Source organism: Calonectris borealis, chromosome 4 (genome assembly GCF_964195595.1).
Source record: "Calonectris borealis chromosome 4, bCalBor7.hap1.2, whole genome shotgun sequence".
Classification (NCBI taxonomy): Eukaryota; Metazoa; Chordata; class Aves; order Procellariiformes; family Procellariidae; genus Calonectris; species Calonectris borealis.
The window spans coordinates 67,980,455-68,002,698 of record NC_134315.1 but is presented as its reverse complement, the minus strand read 5'-3'; the positions used below and the strand labels follow the sequence as shown (position 1 = coordinate 68,002,698).

At 36.8% G+C, this 22,244-nt stretch overlaps 1 protein-coding gene across 1 annotated transcript in view; it reads right to left on the bottom strand.

Annotated features, from left to right (window-relative positions):
- IQCM (IQ motif containing M) overlaps positions 1-22,244 on the bottom strand; it is a 112,359-nt gene that overhangs the window by 49,251 nt on the left and 40,864 nt on the right. The window contains 3 exon segments of the mRNA XM_075150479.1: positions 14,199-14,333; positions 17,382-17,526; positions 18,903-19,092. Of these exon segments, the coding sequence (XP_075006580.1) occupies positions 14,199-14,333; positions 17,382-17,526; positions 18,903-19,092 (470 nt within the window).

Here is a 22,244-nt window from a genome sequence, read left to right as displayed (position 1 = left end):
AAGTTTCAGCTGTTACTTCATATAAATTAACCTCATCTCCCATGTTGATAAATCTAACTGAGGACAGCAGGGTGGTGGGGAACATGTAGGTGGCATATGGGAGTTAACTCTGAGTCTCCATATTATCTCCTATTCACCCCCTACACCATTACAATTAATGAGAACTTTGCCACTGCTTTTGAAGAGAGCAAGTCCTAATGCTGGTCCCGGCTTATATCTTAAAATATGATTTTGTAGTTAATGTTCTGCAAAAGCATCCAAAGCTCATCATATTCTACAAAGAGCATTTTGATAGCCTGAAAGGCTGAACACCTTTCCGTAATTAAGACAGTTCTACATACTTATATTTCATACAGTATATAGTATTTTGAAAACTGTGCAAGCTGAAATTTATTCTTTCTAGGAGATATCATGCTTTAGAGAAGGGGTAAATGGGAAACATAGATGAGCATCTCCTAAGGCAACAGACAAAGGCTATGTCCGAGAAACAGCTATTACACATGTTATTCCATCTCAGGTTTTCCACAAAGCACCATGGCCCATTACTTCTTGTGAACATTTAAGAAAAGATCTACCTCAATTTTATGTTCATTTAAAGGGGTGGAGGAGTTACACCAGCTAGAAAAAAAGTATAAAAATTCTATGTGCTTTACTACCTCCTAACTGGGGTATACAAACAAACACTATCAGTAGTCATGGGGTGAGGAGGTAACCATATGCCTTCAAATTTGTTTAGGCCATGGATAAAGCCTAAAGATGAATTAGGAACGTGTTTGCATTTGACAGAGTCAAGGTTATAAACAGTGATCCTCTAAAACTTAATGAAATTTCTACCTTTAAAGGTGCCAGAAGATAAGCTACTATGCCAAATTTTTCACTATTTGACTGAAATTTCATGCAGGTAATAGTTCTTGTGAAATTTTAATTATGTATGAGCTGAACTCAGAAGAATAAAAGAATTTCATATTGTTCCAAATTGAACTTTTGTACTTTTTGTACCAAAAAGTCGATTTAGCTATTAGGATTCATATTCAGAAAATTTTGGGTAGTTACCTCCATTTTCTACATTATTCCTTTTCCCTGTCATTTCTATAATTATATCTGTGGCCAGTACATTTCTGAACTATTATGTTAAGGTATCACTGACAATGTATTTAATAACAGAAAATGTATATGTAGATTTCCTTTGCACGAGGTATTGCTTGAACTATTCCATATTCAAGAGAAAGGAAGAACCAGTGTAATAAGCACTTTTTTCCCTAGTGCTTTGACAAAAGGCCTAATTCTGCCCTGGTTAATCAAAGGTCCACAGTTTTGAAGGGTACCAAACCACAATCTGTCACACACACCCATTCACAACACCAAGACCAATTATTTGGAGTGATGATCTTAATTTGAATCAGTTTTTCTATTGATGTCATTGGCCTCTAGATTAAATCCTACAAGTGAGGGCCTGTCTGTATATTTAGAAGACAATATACTTTGAAATATCTATTTGAGACTTAATGATTTAGTCTGGAATGTTTTCTAACAAAAGAGTTACAGATATCTCATCTATCATTGTATTGAACTACATATACCATGATTGCATGTTCTTGGATAAGAAACTAGGAAATCTAGATATAGGTATTATTAGTTTATTAATTTTTTTTTTAATTTTCCATTTAAGAGAAAACACTTATTAATATAGAAATGCAGAAAACCATCATTTTTTATAGTTTTCAAAGTGGCAAAAAAATATTAAGTGCAGTTTTTAGCTGACAGTGTTGACGACTTTCTTTAAGAAAATGCAGTCTGTTGATGAGTCTCCTAAAGTATTCAGTCATCTACCACACAGAGATTTATTAGATGCTGTCCTGAACTGGATCATGCAATTTCAAATGTTTACATGTGTCTTTAACACAAAACACATGCCAAGTGCTGGGTCCTGCACTTCAGCCACAACAACCCTATGCAACACTACAGGCTTGGGGAAGAGTGGCCGGAAAGCTGCCTGGCAGAAAAGGACCTGGGGGTGCTGATTGACAGGCAGCTGAACATGAGTCGGCAGTGTGCTCAGGTGGCCAAGAAGGCCAACGGCATCCTGGCCTGTATCAGAAATAGTGTGGCCAGCAGGACTAGGGAAGTGATTGTCCCCCTGTACTCGGCACTGGTGAGGCCGCACCTCGAATACTGTGTTCAGTTTTGGGTCCCTCCCTACAAGAAGGACATGGAGGTGCTGGAGCGTGTCCAGAGAAGAGCAACGAAGTTGGTGAAGGGTCTGGAGAACAAGTCTTATGAGGAGCGGCTGAGGGAACTGGGGTTGTTTAGCCTGGAGAAGAGGAAGCTCAGGCGAGACCTTATCACACTCTGCAACTACCTGAAAGGAGGTTGTAGCGAGGTGGGTGTTGGTCTCTTCTGCCAAGTAAGAAGCGATAGGACAAGAGGAAATGGCCTCAAGTTGTGCCAGGGGAGGTTTAGATTGGACATTAGGAAAAACTTCTTTACTGAAAGAGTGGTCAGGCCTTGGAACAGGCTGCCCAGGGAAGTGGTGGAATTACTATCCCTGGAAGTATTTAAAAGACGTATAGATGAGGCATTTAGGGACATGGTTTAGTGGGCATGGTGGTGTCGAGTTGATGGTTGGACTTGATGATCTTAGAGGTCTTTTCCAAACTTAATGATTCTATGATTCTATGAACTATAGCAGAGAGACATCTTTGATCTTATCCTCCACATATGTTCTAGAGACTTTATTTCAATAAGTTGGATGGTTATCACAACGTTATATAAAAGGCATCCAACACAAGGGGTGCAGTTTCAAATAATGGATTCAAAAGAAATTACCACAAGTATGCAGCTTTCAGCACAACTTAGAGAAATTAAAATAATAATTCATGAGCCAGAGGAGAAAACTACAACAATGATGGTCACGATGATAGATGTCCCCAGTGCAGAAACATAGCTTCTTGCTGGGTGACCGACAATATTAGCGACACTAGACTAAAACTCAATTTCAGATAGAATAGCAGAACTAAGACCAATGTAATCCCAGCAAGCCAAATAACAGAAAACCAAAAAGTTACTCATCATCAAAACTAATACCCAGGTCTGTTTTCTTTAGGAGAAACACACACATTGATAGCCAAATCACATGCTGGTAGAAGGACTGGTAATTCTCTAGGAGAGTTCGACAGTTAAAGAGGATGTTTTGTGTTCATTTTGATCAAGCAGATATAACAATTGATAGCCAGACAAATATTTAATCCTTCTACTGAATAGAATGTAAAAGATAATTTAGAGGAATAAAAAAAGAATTACTCACTAGATTGAGAAATACTACTTCATATAGAGTTACTACAACAACAGAATGCAAAAAGATCATAATCCGAAAGGAAACAAAGGTCTTTGTAAGTCTTGATACACAGAATGCCTAAATGATAGAATTCACATAACTATAGAGCTCTTTAATTACATTTTTTGTAACTGTGTCATTTTAAAACCAGGTGTGAAAGGGGCAGAATCTAAACCTATGAGCTCGAAGATGTTTGTCTGGACATGAACTTAACAGAAATGGTGTATATCAACATCAATTGTTGATATCACAAATGGTTGATGTGATAATATTGCACAATATAATTTTGCCATAGAATTCTTTTTTGCTTTAGGTTTGAAGGGTGGATGAGTAGTTTTATAGAAGGCTATTCTTCAAAAAAGGAAGCATATCTATGTCAATCAAACAATTCCATTTATGTCATCTAACCTGAGAGAGCTTTAAATGCAACAATGGATTACAGGAACATGTGACACGACATTTTAAATAGCAAAATGTTGTTACTCAAATAATTTACATAGCAACAGAAAGCAAAGACTAGCTTTGCTGAAGTAAGGAAAAATTTAAGAAAATATTGCAAATAAAGTGTCAAGCAGATGACAGCATAGAACAATCCTGTTATTTTTATTATAAAGTTGTATAGACCAATTTTACAGTTAAAACCAGTTTGTTGTAGATCTTATTTGTTCCATTTTACAAGATTTTTTTGCCACTGCTTTCAATTGGAAAAGGATCTTATATAATAACATAGAGTTAATCAGCAAAGTAATTTTAATAGGGCAAAGCCCCTATGCTCCTACTTTTGTAATCATAACAAAAAGCCGAATGTTGTTATTAATGATAGTTTGGAATTTGCCTAAAAAGTGCCAAGCTATCAAAACCTAACGGGAAAAAAAAACAAAGGAAAGTTAAGATTTTAGGGTTCTATTAAACAAATTGGGCAGTTTCTCTACTTTGACAACTATTTTTCATCAGAAAAAGCAAGTCTGATTTTTATTTAAAAGCCTTTGTATCCTACTCAGTCTCCTGCACACATTCACTATTGACAGAAAGAATTCAAGGACCATTTTTTCATGAGTAGGACCTGTCTCAACAGTCAACAAGAACTAGCTGAAGCTGAGTACATGTGTGTTAAGTACATGCGTGGGGGAGAGGACTAAGTATGAGTGTGTATGTGCATACACGTATGAAAGCCAGACAAAAAAATAAGCTGCTCCTTAGAAATCACCTATTTGATGACCAGTTCTAAGCCAATTTTAAACAATTCAGGCCAAATTTCTAACACCAGTTTAGTATATGATCAGAGAAAAATAATTTAAACTCTTTTCTTTATTTCTCCATCTAAGAAATTAGAATAATATATACTTACCTACAACACAGCAGTATTGGAAAGATTATTATGCTTTTAGAGTCTGGATAAAAATCAAAAAAAAAAGATGAAGCTAACATAATCCATAAACTAATACATAAACTGGATATTAGAATGATTCTGCCTTCATAGTTATCAAATAAGATGTTTAAACTCTTTACGTTCATTGCCCCGTCAAGAAATCTTGGAGTATGGAAGCAGTGATTATTCACATTTCCTCCTGTTTAACAAGTGATTTCTGTTCACTGGATATAGATCTTTTTTATTTCAGGAGATATTATGCAAGTCTTCAAATTTATTTTTATATATTCTATATGTACTATACATACATATCCACATATCTGTATAGATGCATTGTACTGTGCATATACTAAAATATATTATATATATTATAATATATATTTCAATAGGGATGATAGTTAAGTCAATTTATATGGTCCATCTCCCCACAGACACCAAGAAGTTCTTCGAACTTTTAAAACCTAATATGTATCTCTCTGACCAAGAATACAGCAATGATAAATCTTTTCATCTATTATTGGAGAATAAACCTTCTTAAATCATGTAAAAGACATATTTGTAGCAATAAATGGTGAACATTTAATTTCTCTCCCACATACTGCTATTCTATGCTAGAATTTGTGAATCTCTTAATAGCTACCTAATCTTTAAGCTCATATTTTCCGCTGACTCATTTTTTCTTATTAGGGATCAAAATATCCTACTCAAAGGGTGGATAAATACTTTCCTGTCAAAACTGAGTTGAAATATAAAGTGAGGCCTCAGAGAGGTCTGTCCTGAGTCCAGTTCTATTCAATATTTTCATTAATGACTACTAAGATAATGGAATAGAGAAGACACTTATAAAGCTTGTAGGTGACACCATTCTGGAAGCAGTTACAAGCACTTTACAGGAGACCAGTCAAATTCAAAATTATCTTGATAAATTGGAGAAATGGCCCAAAGTCACTAAGATAAAATTCAATAAAGACAAGTGCAAAGTAGTAAACTTTGAAAGAAATAATCAAATGCTCAAAAATGAGGGAAACTGTCTAGGCAGCAAAGGCTTGTGCTATAGAGGACAACAAACAGAACGGCAATTAACAACACAACTGCAAAAAGAGCAAATGTCATCCTGAGAGGTTTTAACAGATACGCTGCCATTCAGGCATAAGAGGCAATGAACCTGCTCCATCAGTATTGGTGGGCCTTCAAGAGCAGTTCATCCAATTAAGGAACTAAGTCAAATTCTACATGAAACAAAGTTTAAAAAGCTAACGTCATTAAGACACATGTGAAGTTGATGAATTCTTTTAATGGAAGGCACTTCATTTTTTACTTGTGGATACTAACACACCAACAGTCAGAGATTTCGACAGGTGAATAGGATCTAGCCACAGCAAAGAGCAAAACTTGAGGCCAGAGACAGATGAGGATGAGCTGGAGACAAATGAGTGGGTGCACACTGCTGCAATACTTAGAATCATAGAATCATAGAATCATTAAGGTTGGAAAAGACCTCTAAGATCATCGAGTCCAACCATCAACTCAACACCACCATGCCCTCTAAACCATTTTGTCATTAATATACTTGTAAAAGCATTTTTTGTTGTCTCTCACAACAGTGGCCAGGTTGAGTTCTAGCTGGGCTTTTGCCTTTCTAATTTCCACTCTGCATGACCTAATGAGATCCTTGTAGTCTTCTTGAGTTGCCTGCCCCTTCTTCCAGAGGTGGTAAACTCTCCTTTTTTCCCTGAGTCCCAGCCAGAGCTCTCCGTTCAGCCAGGCCGGTAGTCTTCCCCGCCCATTCTTCTTAGGGCACATGGGGACAGCCCGCTTCTGCACCTTTAAGACTTCCTTCTGGAAGGAAGCCTTCTGGACCCCTTTGCCCTTCAGGACTGTCTCCCAAGGGACCCTCTCGACCAGTGTCCTGAGCAGGCCAAAGTCCGCCCTCCAGAAGTCCATAGTAGCGGTTTTGCTGGCCCCCCTCCTTACTTCACCAAGAATCGAGAATTCTATCATTTCATGGTCGCTAAGCCCAAGCCGGCCTCCGACCACCACATCTCCCACCAGTCCTTCTCCGTTTGTGAACAGCAGGTCAAGCGAGGCACCTCCCTTAGTAGGCTCGCTTACCAGTTGTGTCAGTAAGTTATCTTCCACACACTCCAGGAACCTCCTCGACTGTGTCCTCTCTGCCGTGTTGTATTTCCAGCAGACGTCCAGAAAGTTGAAATCCCCCACGAGAACAAGGGCTAGCGACTGTGAGACTTCTGCAAGCCTCTGGTAGAATATTTCGTCTGCCTCCTCGTCCAGGTTAGGTGGTCTATAACAGACTCCAGCAGGATATCTGCCTTGTTGGCCTTCCCCCTCATCTTTACCCACAAGCACTCGACCTCATCATCACTATCATTGAGCTCTAGGCAGTCAAAGCACTCCCTAACACACAGAGCTACCCCACCGCCTCTCCTTCCTCACCTGTCCCTTCTGAAGAGCTTATAGCCATCCATTGCAGCACTCCAGTTGTGAGACTCATCCCACCATGTTTCCGTGATGGCAACTAAGTCATAGCTATCCTGCTGCACAACGGCTTCCAGCTCTTCTTGTTTGCTGCCCATGCTGCGTGCATTGGTGTAGATGCACTTGAGCTGGGCTACCGATTTCTCCCCCGACATTGGCGTGCCAGTCCTAGGCTCTTCTCTAGTGAGCCTGGTTTTATCCCCTTCCCCCTTCGAAACTAGTTTAAAGCCGTCTCGATGAGCCCCGCCAACTCATACACGAGAATCCTTTCCGCCCTGTGAGACAGCTGAACTCCGTCCGTTGCCAGGAGGCCCGGTGCCGTGTAAACCTCCCCGTGGTCAAAGAAGCCAAAATTTCACCAATGGCACCAGCCTCTAAGCCACGTGTTGATCCGATGAGTTTTCCTGCTCCCTTCAGTATTCCTCCCTGCCACTGAAGGGATCGAGAAAAACACTACCTGTGCTCCCAATCCTTCCACAAATGCAAAATAGACAAAGCAGCATTATCATTATTTGTTAACCATTTCAGTGTGGCACACATGCTACTTACACCTTTAAAAAGGTTTTAAAATGCGTGTGCTATTGTATCAAGGGAATGAATTGCACATGATATTATTGCATGAAATGTATTAGCAAACTGAGCCACTAACATTTATATAAAAATATAAATTCCCTGTAGTGACACTAATGAAAACACACACTGCCAGGTGGAAAGGGATGTGGTCTGATGAAGTTGTCCTTCTAGGCCGGAGACAGGCCAAAGTTCTAAGAGAGAAGATGGGCAACTTGGTCAAGCCACTCTATTGCAGTGATCCTAAATGGTGTCATTACAGAGAGCAGGGAAAAAGCCATCCTAAGCTTCAGTCAAGAGGTTACACCCCACAAATTTGTGATAAACACTTGCAATGAAAAATGTTGGCCCAGGGAAAGTCCTTTCTCCATAATCTTCAGCCAGATGGTCCCAGAAGCAGTCAGACCAGCATAGACACTACTCTGTGTTCCACCACTGGCCATACACTGATGGATAAGTACTGCAATCCTGTCGTGCTTTCCACTCCTGCCACTGGATACACTGTGATAGATATCATCCTTCCTATATTTGGAGGTAGAGAGACACAGCTGGCATAGAAAACTAGTCAAATGTAAGGACTTACATTCTGCCATTAGGGGTGTAGAGAAGTTCCATCATTTAAGTTAAAAATTCCCCAACTTTTTTTAAAGCAGATTTGACAATGCATCATTATTTGTACAATCTATTAGTATTAGGATAGCGCTCGGGAGCCCTAGGCACAGAACAAGACCCTCAGTGCCAGATTCTAACACAGATGGAACAAAAAGCCAGTCCAAGATTTTATAACTTAGGTATAAGAGGAAGAGACAAGACAGGAGAATATAAATAAGACAGCATCAGTCTGGATGACAGGCAGCAGTGTCAGCATACTACTAGTTCAACTGTTGTCAACTATTCTGTAGACATTGTAGCAAAGGAGAATTTTAAGGAGAAAATTTACTTCTCAGATAGTTGCATTGTTGTTCCAAAATAAGTTTTTAGAATAATTCTAAATATGATGCAAAATGTGAACAGACTTGCAAAACTCTCTTCATCAACTAAGTAGGCCATTTGTTTTGTTTAGGTCTCAACTTTTTTATCAAAACATCTTACTAAATCCATAATGATGTTTTGGACTATTATTACTGTCAAAAAGAAATAACATTTTAATCATGTTAAAACAGGGTTGGTGGCTGGCCTAGGGTACTCTAGGCTGTGTGGGTAACCCAAATTGAATTTCCTGTTCCGATTTGCCAACCCCAGGAGGAGCATGCTGATGATATGCTAACAGCAAAACACTCAAGCAAATTAAGTTCTTAAGCACAAAATTTACCTTCTTTTAAAAGGAAAAAACAAAAAGAGAAATACGGGCTTATGTTTGTATATATGTGGTAGGTTAGAAAGAATGCTTGTGGACAAACATTGACTAGATAGCATTTGGATCCAGCAGGGATCCTTGCATGTTTGTTGACAAACGTTCCAGATGTTGTAGGAGTTCTTTAACCTTTTAAACTCATATTAATCTGTAATTCTTTTGGGAGAGAATCAGCAGTCAAGGAGAGGGGTATGCTATACATATTATATTTCCTTTTGCTGCAGTTGATAGTGAATGACCCACAGTCTTTAAGACCTAAAGGGATCATTAGATCAGATTTGCATTTCGCCTTGATCCAGCAACCATTATGTAGGAAATGCAAGGTTTTGCAATAGCTCTATTAAAACATTTTATTAATGCATCTCTTCATTATCACTAACTCACTTGGAGAGTTCTTCCATGGTGGAATTTAAATTTCTTGATGTTATATTTGGCTTAAATGGTCATAATGATAGCCTACGTCTGCCTCAGGGCTCATTACCACATAGGTGTGGAGAACGTTATTAAACAACAGTACAATGAAAGAAACTCCCAAGTATTGTGTTCTGCCAGATGCATGAGAGCTATTACACCTTTGTTCCTATTACAGTATTCATAGTTTCCTGTTGCTTGTCTTGTAAGATTTTGTTTAATGAAAAATAAACAGTTTTCAGAGGCAATTTCCCATCAGTGATGCAGGAAGCGTATTTTTCTTCAGAATGTGCACGGTACTCAACACAGAAGGGTCCTGCTCTGTAAATAAGGCCTTTCTGGCATGACTGCAACAGAAATTGCTATTAGGTGATGTTTATATTTAACAATTTATGCATGAGATGTCACAAATATGAACCACAGTAAGGAAGAATTGAGAGAGAAAATAACTGCAGGGTGCATTGGGGAAAGCTTCAGTTGGACAGTGCCATCTCTGAGCTGAACCTCCAAAAAGCTGAACCTTTCCAAAAGCCCCAGTAACAGGCAACAGTTATCATGGAACAGTCCAGTGGGACTGAAAAATGATAAAGGCGCAGCATGAGTCAAGCTCTGAACCACAGGTTGTGACAAGGGCAGTGTAGGACTGCTCTACTGGCCTCTACTAGCTTCATGCAAGGAAGGATTCCCTGGGGGCCTCCTGCATCTCCCCTCCCTGTCTGCAGCTTGAAAGGGAATTGGCATTGACTTTAATGAAGACACATTGCTTTGACATGTCTGTTAGAGTTCATTGTTTTGCACTATCATTTCTTGTTTCAAATCAAGCTAGACCAGTCTGCAACCTAAAAGCTCCTGTAAAAAACCTTACCTTCCACTAAGATATGAAAATTCTGGACACTTCTGTACTTAAATGAAGAGATGGTTTACTACCTCCCTGCAAATGTAGAACAATCAGCAATGAGGCAAGGCTGATATAAATTGAGATGGCTTATAGACAATGATTCAATTTCAAGTAGATTATGTGATATTGCATATAATTAGCCTAAACACTGGATATTTTATATAAATACAAGACTAGTTATCAAGATCACACATACAAAGATGGAAAAATCTGGGTTTTAGTAGAGGCAGCTCAGAAGGGCCAATTGCAGAGAAAATCTTTACTGTGTTTACATTTTGTTTGAAAATAGTGCAATTATCAGGATGCTGCAACTGTGAAGATTTTGCCTTAACAACAGATACGAGGATCAGCTCACAACTATTTACCTAACCCAGTCTCAACCAGCGTTAATAGTAGTAATTCCAGTGACTGCAGAATACATTAAATAACAAGATATTACTGCTGGACTCTTCAGCAAATCTAGAAGCAAAATAACTAGCAGTCCCCGTATCTAACCTGCATGCATGCATAGTTCCTCTGCACTCAATGTAAATATTTACCTGAATAGAACATGTAGCACTTTGAATCAATGAGAGGAAAAAAGTATAAACATAGGCTACAATACTACTTTCTGAAAAATATTTAAAGACATATTATTCATAACAATTAGATATAATTTCAATGGATATTTCAAAGCATATGACCAAAATTGGTTGGTTCATTACCCCTATTTTTCCTATTTTATTCAAACAAAGTACAGCAGTGTTGCACTGAGGTTTTCTCCTGACTGCATAGTGCATGGCATTCTGCTTTTCAATAGTAGAACAAAGTAGCAGCACAAATTGGTTTGAAATATGATGAAATAGCATCATTACTTGTGTATGAAATCTAAAAATCACTGCACTATGACCTTAATTTTAATTGGCTTCTTCTTGAAACCAGCAGCTAAACCTCACCACTGATAGAAAACCATTCAATTATTTCTAGTCAGTTCCTAACTCTTCACTGAGCAATGCATTAGCTAGTAACGCAGTCACTTATTTTTCCTCACACTGTGGGAAACAAGATATGTATAGATACATCTAGAGAATCATCTGCGGTTAAATTCATTTGACCTAAAGGAAGTTCACTTTATTCCCCAGAAGTTAAAAAGCAGATTTCAAAAAGAAATCACAAACATGTTTTTCTGTATAAGCCTCCATTCAGCACCCATAACTCCACTCCAGGTACCAATGTCTTCTTTAGTTCCCAACACTGTCATTACCATAGTCTCATTTGGTCAAATTATTGTATTATCTTTGCTTGTATAAACACAGAGACTCAAAACAGTATGTCTAGTAGCCTTCCATATAGTCCATATTTTTTTCTATTCCACCTAATATTTCTAATTCACATTTTGCAGGTATTTTATAACAGATAGTCGTCTTTCTTATTTTGACAGCAAGCTCTTTGTTATATAGTGATGAATATCAGCATTTTGCTACAAATATTCTTGTTTTATTCTGATAATTTTACTATTTATCTTCAGTGTCTAACCTTTACATCAAATAAGCAGATTCCATACAAAGCAGATTTGTAGTTATGTATGACTGATGTAATTAAAACTCTCAAGAGAACATGTAGGATAAAAATTCTTCAAGCTTTTCCTACCTAAATTATTGTTAGCCAAAGACAGTACTCACCATTTCATTACCAGAAATAGAAAAGTGACAGGACATTTAACATCCGGGCACTTATTTTCACAGGCCCTGTCTTTTCAGCAATTTTAGATTCATTAAAAAAAAAAAAGACAACAGTAAGAGTGAAATGAGATGGAAAAATTTTCAAGAGAAAATCTGAATCTTTTTTTTTTTTCGCCTGTGCTCAGACTAAATAGCCACAAGGCCAGGGTCCCTTTTCTTGTTTTAACCTTCCATGGATCAGTCACATGGCCATACAGGATGCAGTGTTCACCCAAAAAAGTTCAGTATAGTAATTATCAGTATATCTCTTTGCCATTCTGCCCAGACACATACATCCCCCCTCCCCTTTATCTTTCCATTCCTGAATAGACAGTCTGATGGTATGGGATGCTCTGCACTGGCACAGAAGACAGTTGCATCAAATCAGTATTCAGCAATTCAAAACATTCAACCAGTTGCAGTGTCGCTCCCAGGCAATTTAGCAAGGTTATACTCGGTTAATAAATTATCTTCAGAAATAATGACATTTGTATTATAAAATTGAGAAAGAGAGGGCACTTTACAGATAAGTGCCATTTATTCAAAATGCTTCCATGTTAGAAATCATTTTATGGGTGCCCTTTAGACACAGGCACATCCCCATGTTTCAGCAATTATTCATCATTTACACATTCATAATTTGGGAGAGTTCTGAACTCGAAAAGAATACGAAGCCTACACACTGCCTCAAATGGCCGAACAAGCCTTGATAACATTTCATAGCTAAGAGACTCTAAATAAATTAAATAATGAGTAGGGAAGCATGAACCTTTCCTAGTCCACCTGTGAACACAGTAAAAAGTAGCAATAGTCTCCCAAATCTAGGATATAAGACAGAAATCTGTCTCACAGTTACAAAATCTCCTGTTACCATAGTGATGGGGACTGAGCAAATGACTAAAAATACCTGGTCTTATTCACACTGTCTTAGGAATGTGACCTAAATGACATGTAATACATGATTTTCCATGAGAAATTAATTGCATTTACTAGGAGCCAACACTGAGAAGCAAGTATGATGTGTGGTCAGACACTCAAAGAGACCACCTTCTCAAAGATGCATCTTCAACAGAGAGCTGACTGGAAGAAAGCATACAAAAAATTATGATAAAAAGAAGCCACATGTAGGTCATTAACAAATCAAATCAACAAATCAATTAAACATGGGTTTCTCTCACTAAATAAAGTTGCACTTTAAAAGCATTCTTTGGAACTGCTGATAGGTAAAATTAACCGTAACTTCCAAAGAAGATCACCCTCTGCAAGAATTTCCCAGTTGTTCCCATCAAACTTAGGAAGACACAGAGGTAATATAAACTCATGTTTAGACCAGCTTTGGTTCACAGCACCTACATAGGTCAGTACAAACTAAAAGTGTGCTACAGAAGTGTGCTAGAGGAGAAATTGCAAGTGGCATCTCCCACCTCAACTTGTGAGGTGCCCAAAGAGGCTGCTCTACACTAGGAGCGGAGCATTGCAGGCTCCTCCACTGACGGCCCTGGGAAAAAGAAACGCCAGAAGGAAGATGAGACTCTAGACTTATTTGAAGGGCTTAATTGGTTACAGTTTTATTTCTATTTTTAAAGGGTAATGACCTCCCTCCCTCCTATTTACAGTACAGGATATCTTGATTCTTGCCTTGTGACATCTTATTTTATTTACAAACATTCACCTATGAATTTTTTGGGTTTTTTGGGCTGAGTTGTTTCAGGATGTTGGAAGGCTAGCACCACTGACTTGGGGGGCAAATGTTTTGCCTGGAGACAACTGCAAGCGCAGACCTGCCTCAAAATTGCTCTACACCCTCTTAAGTATATTCCAAGATAGAATGGGATTACATTCTAGCATTGTTAGACACAGTGGAATTCCAGAAAAGGTACTTTATTTCAAGTATAATGATAAAATGCTCCATTTTTAAAAAGGTCATCAACATCAGGTAGGGTTTGTCCTGACTATGCTTCTAAGAATAGTAGCTTCTTTACCCATGCAAGGAAAAAGCCAACCAAACAAAAAACCTGCAGTTGAAATTTTGTACCACTGCAAAGCATTTTTAAGAAACCACTTACCTGGACAGACCAGCTGGAAGACACTCTGTATTCCACTAGTGGGTATTGAATATCCACAGTCTTTCAAAAATTCAGGCAGATGATTTCTGTTCATCTTTTTGTCAAACTCTTTCTTGGAAAACATTGTTTCATAAACTGAAGAAGAGAAGCTTCTGTCAGATACATATTTACAATAAGTTATTAGGCACTGATTTTTTTTAGAAATATTTTCTTCAGAATCTTTTCTTCTTTTTTAGAAATATTTTCTCCAGAATCAAGTTAATATGCTTGATAAACCTTGTATGAGAACTTAGGCCTATGCAGAGGTCATATGGTGGGGTAGTTTGCTGCTGACTTACTCTTGCACTAAAGTGAAACACACACATCATCCTTAAGGAGTGCAAAGGGGAACAGTTAGGCTGAGAAACATCTCTTGCCCATATTAGAATTTCTCAATATGGAAAGGTGATGGACTCTGCGGAACTAGGCTGGTAGAAAGAGGTCGAGGTAAGTAGATAATTATAGTGGTTAATACTCTTTTTTACTTGGCAGATATGCTCAACATACCTAAAGCAGTACATTAAACTGCTCCCCCTAGGGTAAAAGGCAAGGGGAAATCTCAGTGTAAGACATTGTCCCCAGTATTATTGTACTGGAAATGCCCATAGATGCCTTGCTGCAGCTACTTAAAAAAAGAACAAGGAGGACTTTTACTGGTAGGCTAACAGTCAATTATTTTCTTGATAAATTTAATATATTAAATAGTATAGCTTCAGTCAAAGAGACTAACTCAGAGATAGGTGTTGTGTGATTTATTTTGTACTGCTCAGGAAGGAAAAGTACAGATTAAAAATTAAAAACTTCACAGTCTTCTATACTTTCATGTCCACAGAACATTTCATCTGATCTACCTAGCTCACAGATTCTTGCAGAATTGGTGCAATTCTGCAAATCTTCCTCCCTGAGAGACAGAGGATACTAGTTTAGTGGATTTACTACTAATTTACAAAACCACCAGTTTTCCTGTACGGGTTAACAGCAATAGATCATATTACACTCTATGATATGCATAAGCATCTATAACATGTCTCTTTCTGTCTTCATCAAAGCAGAGCAAATTCATGTCAATTTAACATTTCAGAAAAACAGCATCTGCCTTTTAAGGCAGAGTTTGCACTCTAATCTTTGAAGACCGTAAACACAAAACAACAAAAAAAGACAATACATTGGGCTGCAACATCTTATCACATCTACAAACAAAGCAGCTTTGAAGGTATAAATTTAAGACTTCCTATTAAAGCATCAGTGACTTGACCATCAACCAGCTTTTCATTACAATATGAAGAGTACTACAAACTTTTCAGTCAGCCACCATTAGACAGTATGTTTATGAGTTATGCAGCCTAGGATAAGAATATACCTTTTTAGGAGGATATGGATTATGTTTTAGTAATTAATTAGTTTTATTGATATTTTTTCTAACATATAGGGCAAACCAAATTACACATATATACATTTCATTTTTTTTTTTTTCTATGTGATGTTAGGAATATAAGACCCGATTATGGAATTTAGAAGTCAAAACTGAGACTATGCCACGAATCTTCAGATTACATGATTTGCATCAGTAAGGCATTCAGAGGGAACTCAAAGTCTACCCACTGAATATGTTCAAATTAAGTACTACAACCCTCCTACTTCTTACTGAAGTATAAAGCTTTATGAATACAGAATTAAAGGATTGAATGGAAATGGGAATCAAGATACAAACAATTAATACATATCAAGCTCAAAAGACATAAGAATCAATTAGAACCTAATTCCAGTATTTAATGGGTGGTATGTTTTTATTTCTCTGGAATGCTAATGCCTATTTAAAGGAGAGAAGAAAAAAAAAGCAGTACATTTCTAACCGTTAGGTGTGAAAATGGTCACCAAGTCCAACTTGCAGTATTGCGTTTTGACGCATGGTTGAAAAATCATACTAATTCTCATTTTCTCAGCTTTTTCCCATCAGGAAAGCTATTTTCTAGTGTATGCACTCATCTAATCTCAAATATCCTCTGAAATGAGATGGCCACCTCTTACTCTGGAAGAGGAATTTGAAGGGCAATGGATCAGACAAAAAGGAAGTTTAGATTAAATTTTGCAGTCTGAACTGCTTTTTATTTTCCTTAATATCTTCCTATAATCATTGAGGTGATAAGGACTACACAAATAGAAACATTCAAAAGAATGCAGAAGGCAGTGAGCAGAGCATGTGGAGCTCAGGAACAGACAGTTTTGGTAGTAATCAACTATTTCCTCTTCTTTCAACACTTCTCTGCTTATGTATCAGGAGAAGCAGCCTTTGTGTCTGTGTCTTCTTGATTATGCCTTCAAGCTATTGTCATTTATGCTTCTCCTGACCATTGCTGTTTATTGTTGTGTGTGTTCATGAACTTTCTACCATACAACTGAACAACAACATCTATCTTCTCTACCACACTTGCTTGACAGTGCAGTGAGCCATCAAACTGATGAGGAAACAGGGGAAACAAAAGCAGGTATAAAAACTAGTTCCATTAATAAAATATATAATACATGGATTGCTCAAAAAAATCTGCAAAGGGATCTTCTTTAAAAAGACTCTCTAAACACACAAGTTATTTATTTCATTATGGAAGATGTTTAAGTACTATTCGTTTTTCGCACACAATGCCTCAAAAATACAATAGGATAATAATACTAGGGAAAAAAATCTTGACAAGAATGAATGAAAAGGATAAAGTGTTAAGAAAATTGTGATGATACTCAGTTTTATACTTTCTCACCTACTATCTCATTACAAATCCTCCTTCCTGACCGTTTGTGGCACTGCCCATCATTTAACAGTTAACACAATTACAGTCTAAGAACCTCAACACAATGACACAATCACAAAATGCAGCATGCAAGAGAGAAAATAGTTAATGATAATAGTTAATAATTAATCTCCTCATCAAGTGACGAGGAGAATCTCTTTATACAAGCTAAACCCTACAGTTCTGCAGTGCCAGAATGACATTTTAGAAATAGAGCTGTGCATACGGAGACACGAAATCTTTCTTGCACCAAAAATCACTTTAAAATAATTGTGTGGCAGACATGGAATATTACTTAAGAATAGACAGACCACTGAAATTAAAATAAAAGATAATTCTATTAAAAAATAGGATGACTTACATTTTTTCTTGTCCATCCACTCCTCTAATTAAAAACACTTAAGTCGTGTAGAGAGATCCAAAACACCAGCTCGACATTTAATGCAGGTTATCATTTTACGGTAGTACTTTACAACTTACGCTAGGGATGGTCCATGACTTTTAGACTATAATTACAGATATGTCTCACTTTTTCTACTGTAAGAAATAAGTGAAGGGTGACTAAAGAAACAGATGAGGAGGTGAAACTAAAAGGTGTGTAGTGAAAGAAAACCTTAAAAGACAGCAAGAACACATTCCATTCCTGTGAAATCATATGGACAGATGCATAAAAAAAATTACCCCAAAGTGCTGATAAGGGATGATCCTTTCCAAAGGTGATTGGATAAAAATATTGCATAAAACTATTTTGGGATAAACACATTTTATCCCAAATTACAGAAGTAGATCAGAAACTATGTGAAATACTATCTGCACATAATCAGAGTCCTGGGGGAAAGACAAGATTCTATATCTCAGCAAGAGGAAAAGTGGAACAGTGAAACTTGGTAAGGTGAGAAACTCTGTGTTCAACATTCATTTTTTTGATTAAAAGCATATTGTGGGAGGAAAAATACATGTTTGTCTTCCACAGTCCAGGAGTAGATACCAAGAAATGCTGTCTCACCTCATCATTAATTATACCAGCAGCAAAAACTCCCTCTCCTCCAGTATATAAAGTGAAGGAATATTTTTAAAAGTTTATGATTACCAAATAATATGACCTGATTTTTATTACCCTATTTTAGGCTTCTGGAAAACTAATAAAATAGATTTTTTAATGGATGACTTAGTTCCTACTTGACCCACTTATTTGAATTAGGTACAAGTTTTCTTATGGTATACTTCTTAGATAGGAGGCTTAGATATCATCAGAAAAATGATATCTTAACTGAAGTTATGCAGCCTCCATTAGCACTCAACCTGCAATGTGCATAAGCTCTTTTAACTTGGTATAAACTCCGAGATGGAAGGCATAAGTGCATATTACAACATTTAGTATGTCATTTCACAGGAACTGGCATATCATCTAGCAATACTAGATGACAAACGTGACAAACATATAGTCATTCTATAGTAATGATACTACAGAATCCATGATTTTTTTTTCAGTAATTGAAGCTTAAAACAGAGCGGGAGAAGAAGAGTGCAATAAACAGAAACAGTTACAACCTGTTTCTCTACCTGAAAAACTGCAAGCCCCAGAATTAACAGTACGATATGCATGTACATTGAGACTCTCTGAAGGCAGAAGGATGAAATGTCACACAGGCCATTCTCTTCTAAAAACTAATAGAAAGCCTTCTTGAGATCAAGTGATGGAAATGGGTCCCAGCAGAGCACTCGTTATCACTGAATTCTCCCTAACCTTGAAGGTGCAGAACAGCCATGACAGACAGACTAGCTGAGCATGGGTTTTTTTTCACAGCAAAACAGTAATAATCAAGAATTCTTACACTACTAGAATATAAGTGGTACATGGATTAAACAATCAAGACATTACCTTAATCTTTACTCTCTTGAATGCCCTGTGTTCAAGACACCCTCTCACATGTCTTTGAATGCAAATGACTGCGTTAAGTACTTCTCTACTGCTAGGATGCATTCTACTATCACAAGAAGCTTTAAAGTCTTCCAGGTGAGTTATGTTTTTCTTCACCTTCTTCTGGGTTTCAAAGTCAAGGCATTTGTCACTAGAAATTAAAGTACAGAAGATTTGTTTTTCAGTTTGGTGGACAAACGCTTGAACTATGAATCAAAATTCTAGAAGATATTGTAATGTGCACCTAAAATAATTACAGAATCACGTAGAATCCTTTTATTTACATGAATAGCTTGAAAAGATTGAAAAGGAACTGTTGGTCATTTACTATCTACAATTACAGAATTAGCATCCAAAGCTGCTTGCCAACTGTTCTGCTGCAGCTGTGTAGATCTGCACAATGCCAATGGCTTTGTAAACTATAAGGATTAAGTTATTATTTTACACATTATTAACATTTTGAATTCCTATTCAACTGTACAGTTTTTTATAAAATGGAGAACACCAAAAGTCAAATTTTGTGTGAAAATACACTATTTCAAAAAAAAATAATTTGAGTAAGACTAAAAAAATAACTTACCTACTAGGTCTTACAATTGAACTGATAATATGAACAATAGCAGATAGACACATTGAAAACTTCAAGTGTCTCTTCTATCTGAATGCTAACTTCCACGGATTTTATTAATGTGTATTCATTAAAGTTGCGAGGAAATTTCCTCCCCCCAAAAAAAAGATTTTACAAGAACATAGAGAAGTATTGAAACAATCCTGTTCATAAGAATACTCCAGGAAAGTCTGTATTGGAGATTTTCCTGTCAAAACAAGATAGCAGAAACACCAGAAAAGCCAAGATATTCAATAACCTGAATTGTACATGTATTTGCTACAGTAAAATTGCTAAAAGTAATTTTAAAATCCTGAAAGGTCTCAACTTTGTCTTGGTACAGAATGAGTAGAAAGGAACTCTCCAAAGTTTCATCTCTACAGTCCTCCTGTGTGATTACTTGACTATGTCCCAATGGAGGAAATGATCAAAATATATATGATGAATAACCAAAATGCTAGATTTTGCATTTCAAGCAGTGTAACTGGCAGAAATGTAAACCAAAACGTAGCTAAGGATTTTTCATCGACCACATTTAGAGTTTTCTTTTTTTCTGAAGGTACAGTTGTGAATAGAAATAGTCATTTTATAGTTAAGGTCATAAGTAGCTGTGTGCTGTAAAGTCAGTTGTAATTTTACTTACCAAATCCAGATTGTGCCAAGACTAAACCAATCTGCTTGAAATATCATTGAATTGAGAGGAAAATGTTTTTTGATTCCGGGTCTTAATTAGCAAGGTGCTAGTCAGATAAAATGCTTGAGAAATTGAGATCTGAGCATTTCTCAAAATCTTGTCTTTTGCTGGGTTGTTTTTTTTTTTGTTTTTGTTTTTGAGGTTATAATATTTTGTTGACTTTTTTTTAAACAAATTAAGTTAGATGATAAATTTCAAGTTGGTTATTTTCTGGTATTCTGTAGCACTTTCTCCCTCTAGCCAAGAGCCTGCAGGATTTCTCATCAGACCATCTTCTTATAATTAAAAAATATCATTTACACTTATTCATCATTCCACTCTATGCCACAAAGATGAATCTGTTCCATCAATCTTATTCTCTCTACTGGCTAAAAAATCTTCCAGGTATTTCATATAACCTCACAGTATGGAACCACAATTTCACCACTCACTTATAATCTGGTACACCCTCTAACCTTTTCCACTGAACAAAGAATTGAACTCCTACCAGCTTAATTCAGCTCCATACCAGCAGAGGCTGTGCATTTATTGTTTTCCCCAGTGATTCTACAAGCAAACAAACAGCACCATTTTAATTTGCTTGTAGGGTTTCAAAGAAATTGCAGTTTCATAGGTTGCAGAGGGAATGAGTGGACTCATCACCACAACTGTTTCTAGACAGGTCTAGCCAGTTTGCAGCTGATGCCTATCTACCCTGAGACATGAGAACGTGCCAAGCATGAGGATATCCAAGGGCTACATCTCTGGACTGATCAAATCCACTGTCTTTGAAGACCAAGGAACAACATTATATTAGATGGACAGGAAGGGAACTACCTGACTTATTAGATACATGGGTATATATAATATACACAGTATTTCTATAGATTTTTTTTTTTCAAATTTCAAGAAAAAGTTTATCAGAAGCAATTATCTACGTTGGGAGGGCAGGTCCCATTGTGCTGTCTTACAGGAAGAAAAGTTTGAAATGTTTTCTTAACACGTTTTCAGATTTATTTCAGATTCTAGATATAGTTTGGCTTTTCAAGCAAGATCATCAAATCACTATGTAAGTTGAGGTAGAGGTAGGTTATTTGGGGAAGGCAGGGCACTCAGATGGAAGGAGAGAAAGTCTTCCTAAAATCAACAAATTTTAATTTTTTTATGAAAATGTGTTTCAGAATAATTCTGATTTTGTAACCATTACATTCTTTTTTAGATCCACAATAATAAAAATTATATGAAAGATATGGACAAGTGGCTGTTTGAAAGATCAAGTGTACAATCAAATCCTCACTTAGGTACAGCAGCTGTCTGCACTACAGATGTCTTTGTAAAATCAAATTCATGCTGCAGATCTCATGGCAATGCATTAAATGGCTCTTCCTACTGAATTATACATGTGGTAATTTTTTTATAATCTCACAATTTAATTTCATGCAATTTACATATTCTGATTAATAGTGCTGTGTAAAGATATATTTAATATGCTTTGGCACTGCTGTATAAATAATGTCTTATATCAGCATTTTGTGCTGTTCTTAAAGATTAATTTATTTTAAGGTTGTGTTCAAGTTACACTGTTCTTTCTCTTATATGCCACAAAAAATGCGTACCAAACTATCTCTTGCTTAATGTGATTTCTCTCAGTTACACTGTCTCTAATGATAACTTTTACAGGAAAATTGTTGTTTTAATAGAAGAAAATAGCTAAACAGAAAAAAAGTGGATTTTATTTAATAAGTGTTTAGAACATACAAGAGCAGAACAAATACCACGCATGATGTTTGAAAAGGAATTTCTATCAAACCAACAGTTTATCTGCATTAATATATATTCCATCACTTACAAATTTCAGTTCAGATAATGCTACTAATTAGTTTTGGCTGATATTGGAGTATTTTGTATGCCCCATTTATAAAAGCTGTTTGCCCATCTGTTAATAGGTTGGAAATGATTAAAGGACACTTATTTTGGCTGTTGCAAAGGCCAAATCATTTTAAAGCTGCAAATATGTGACAAA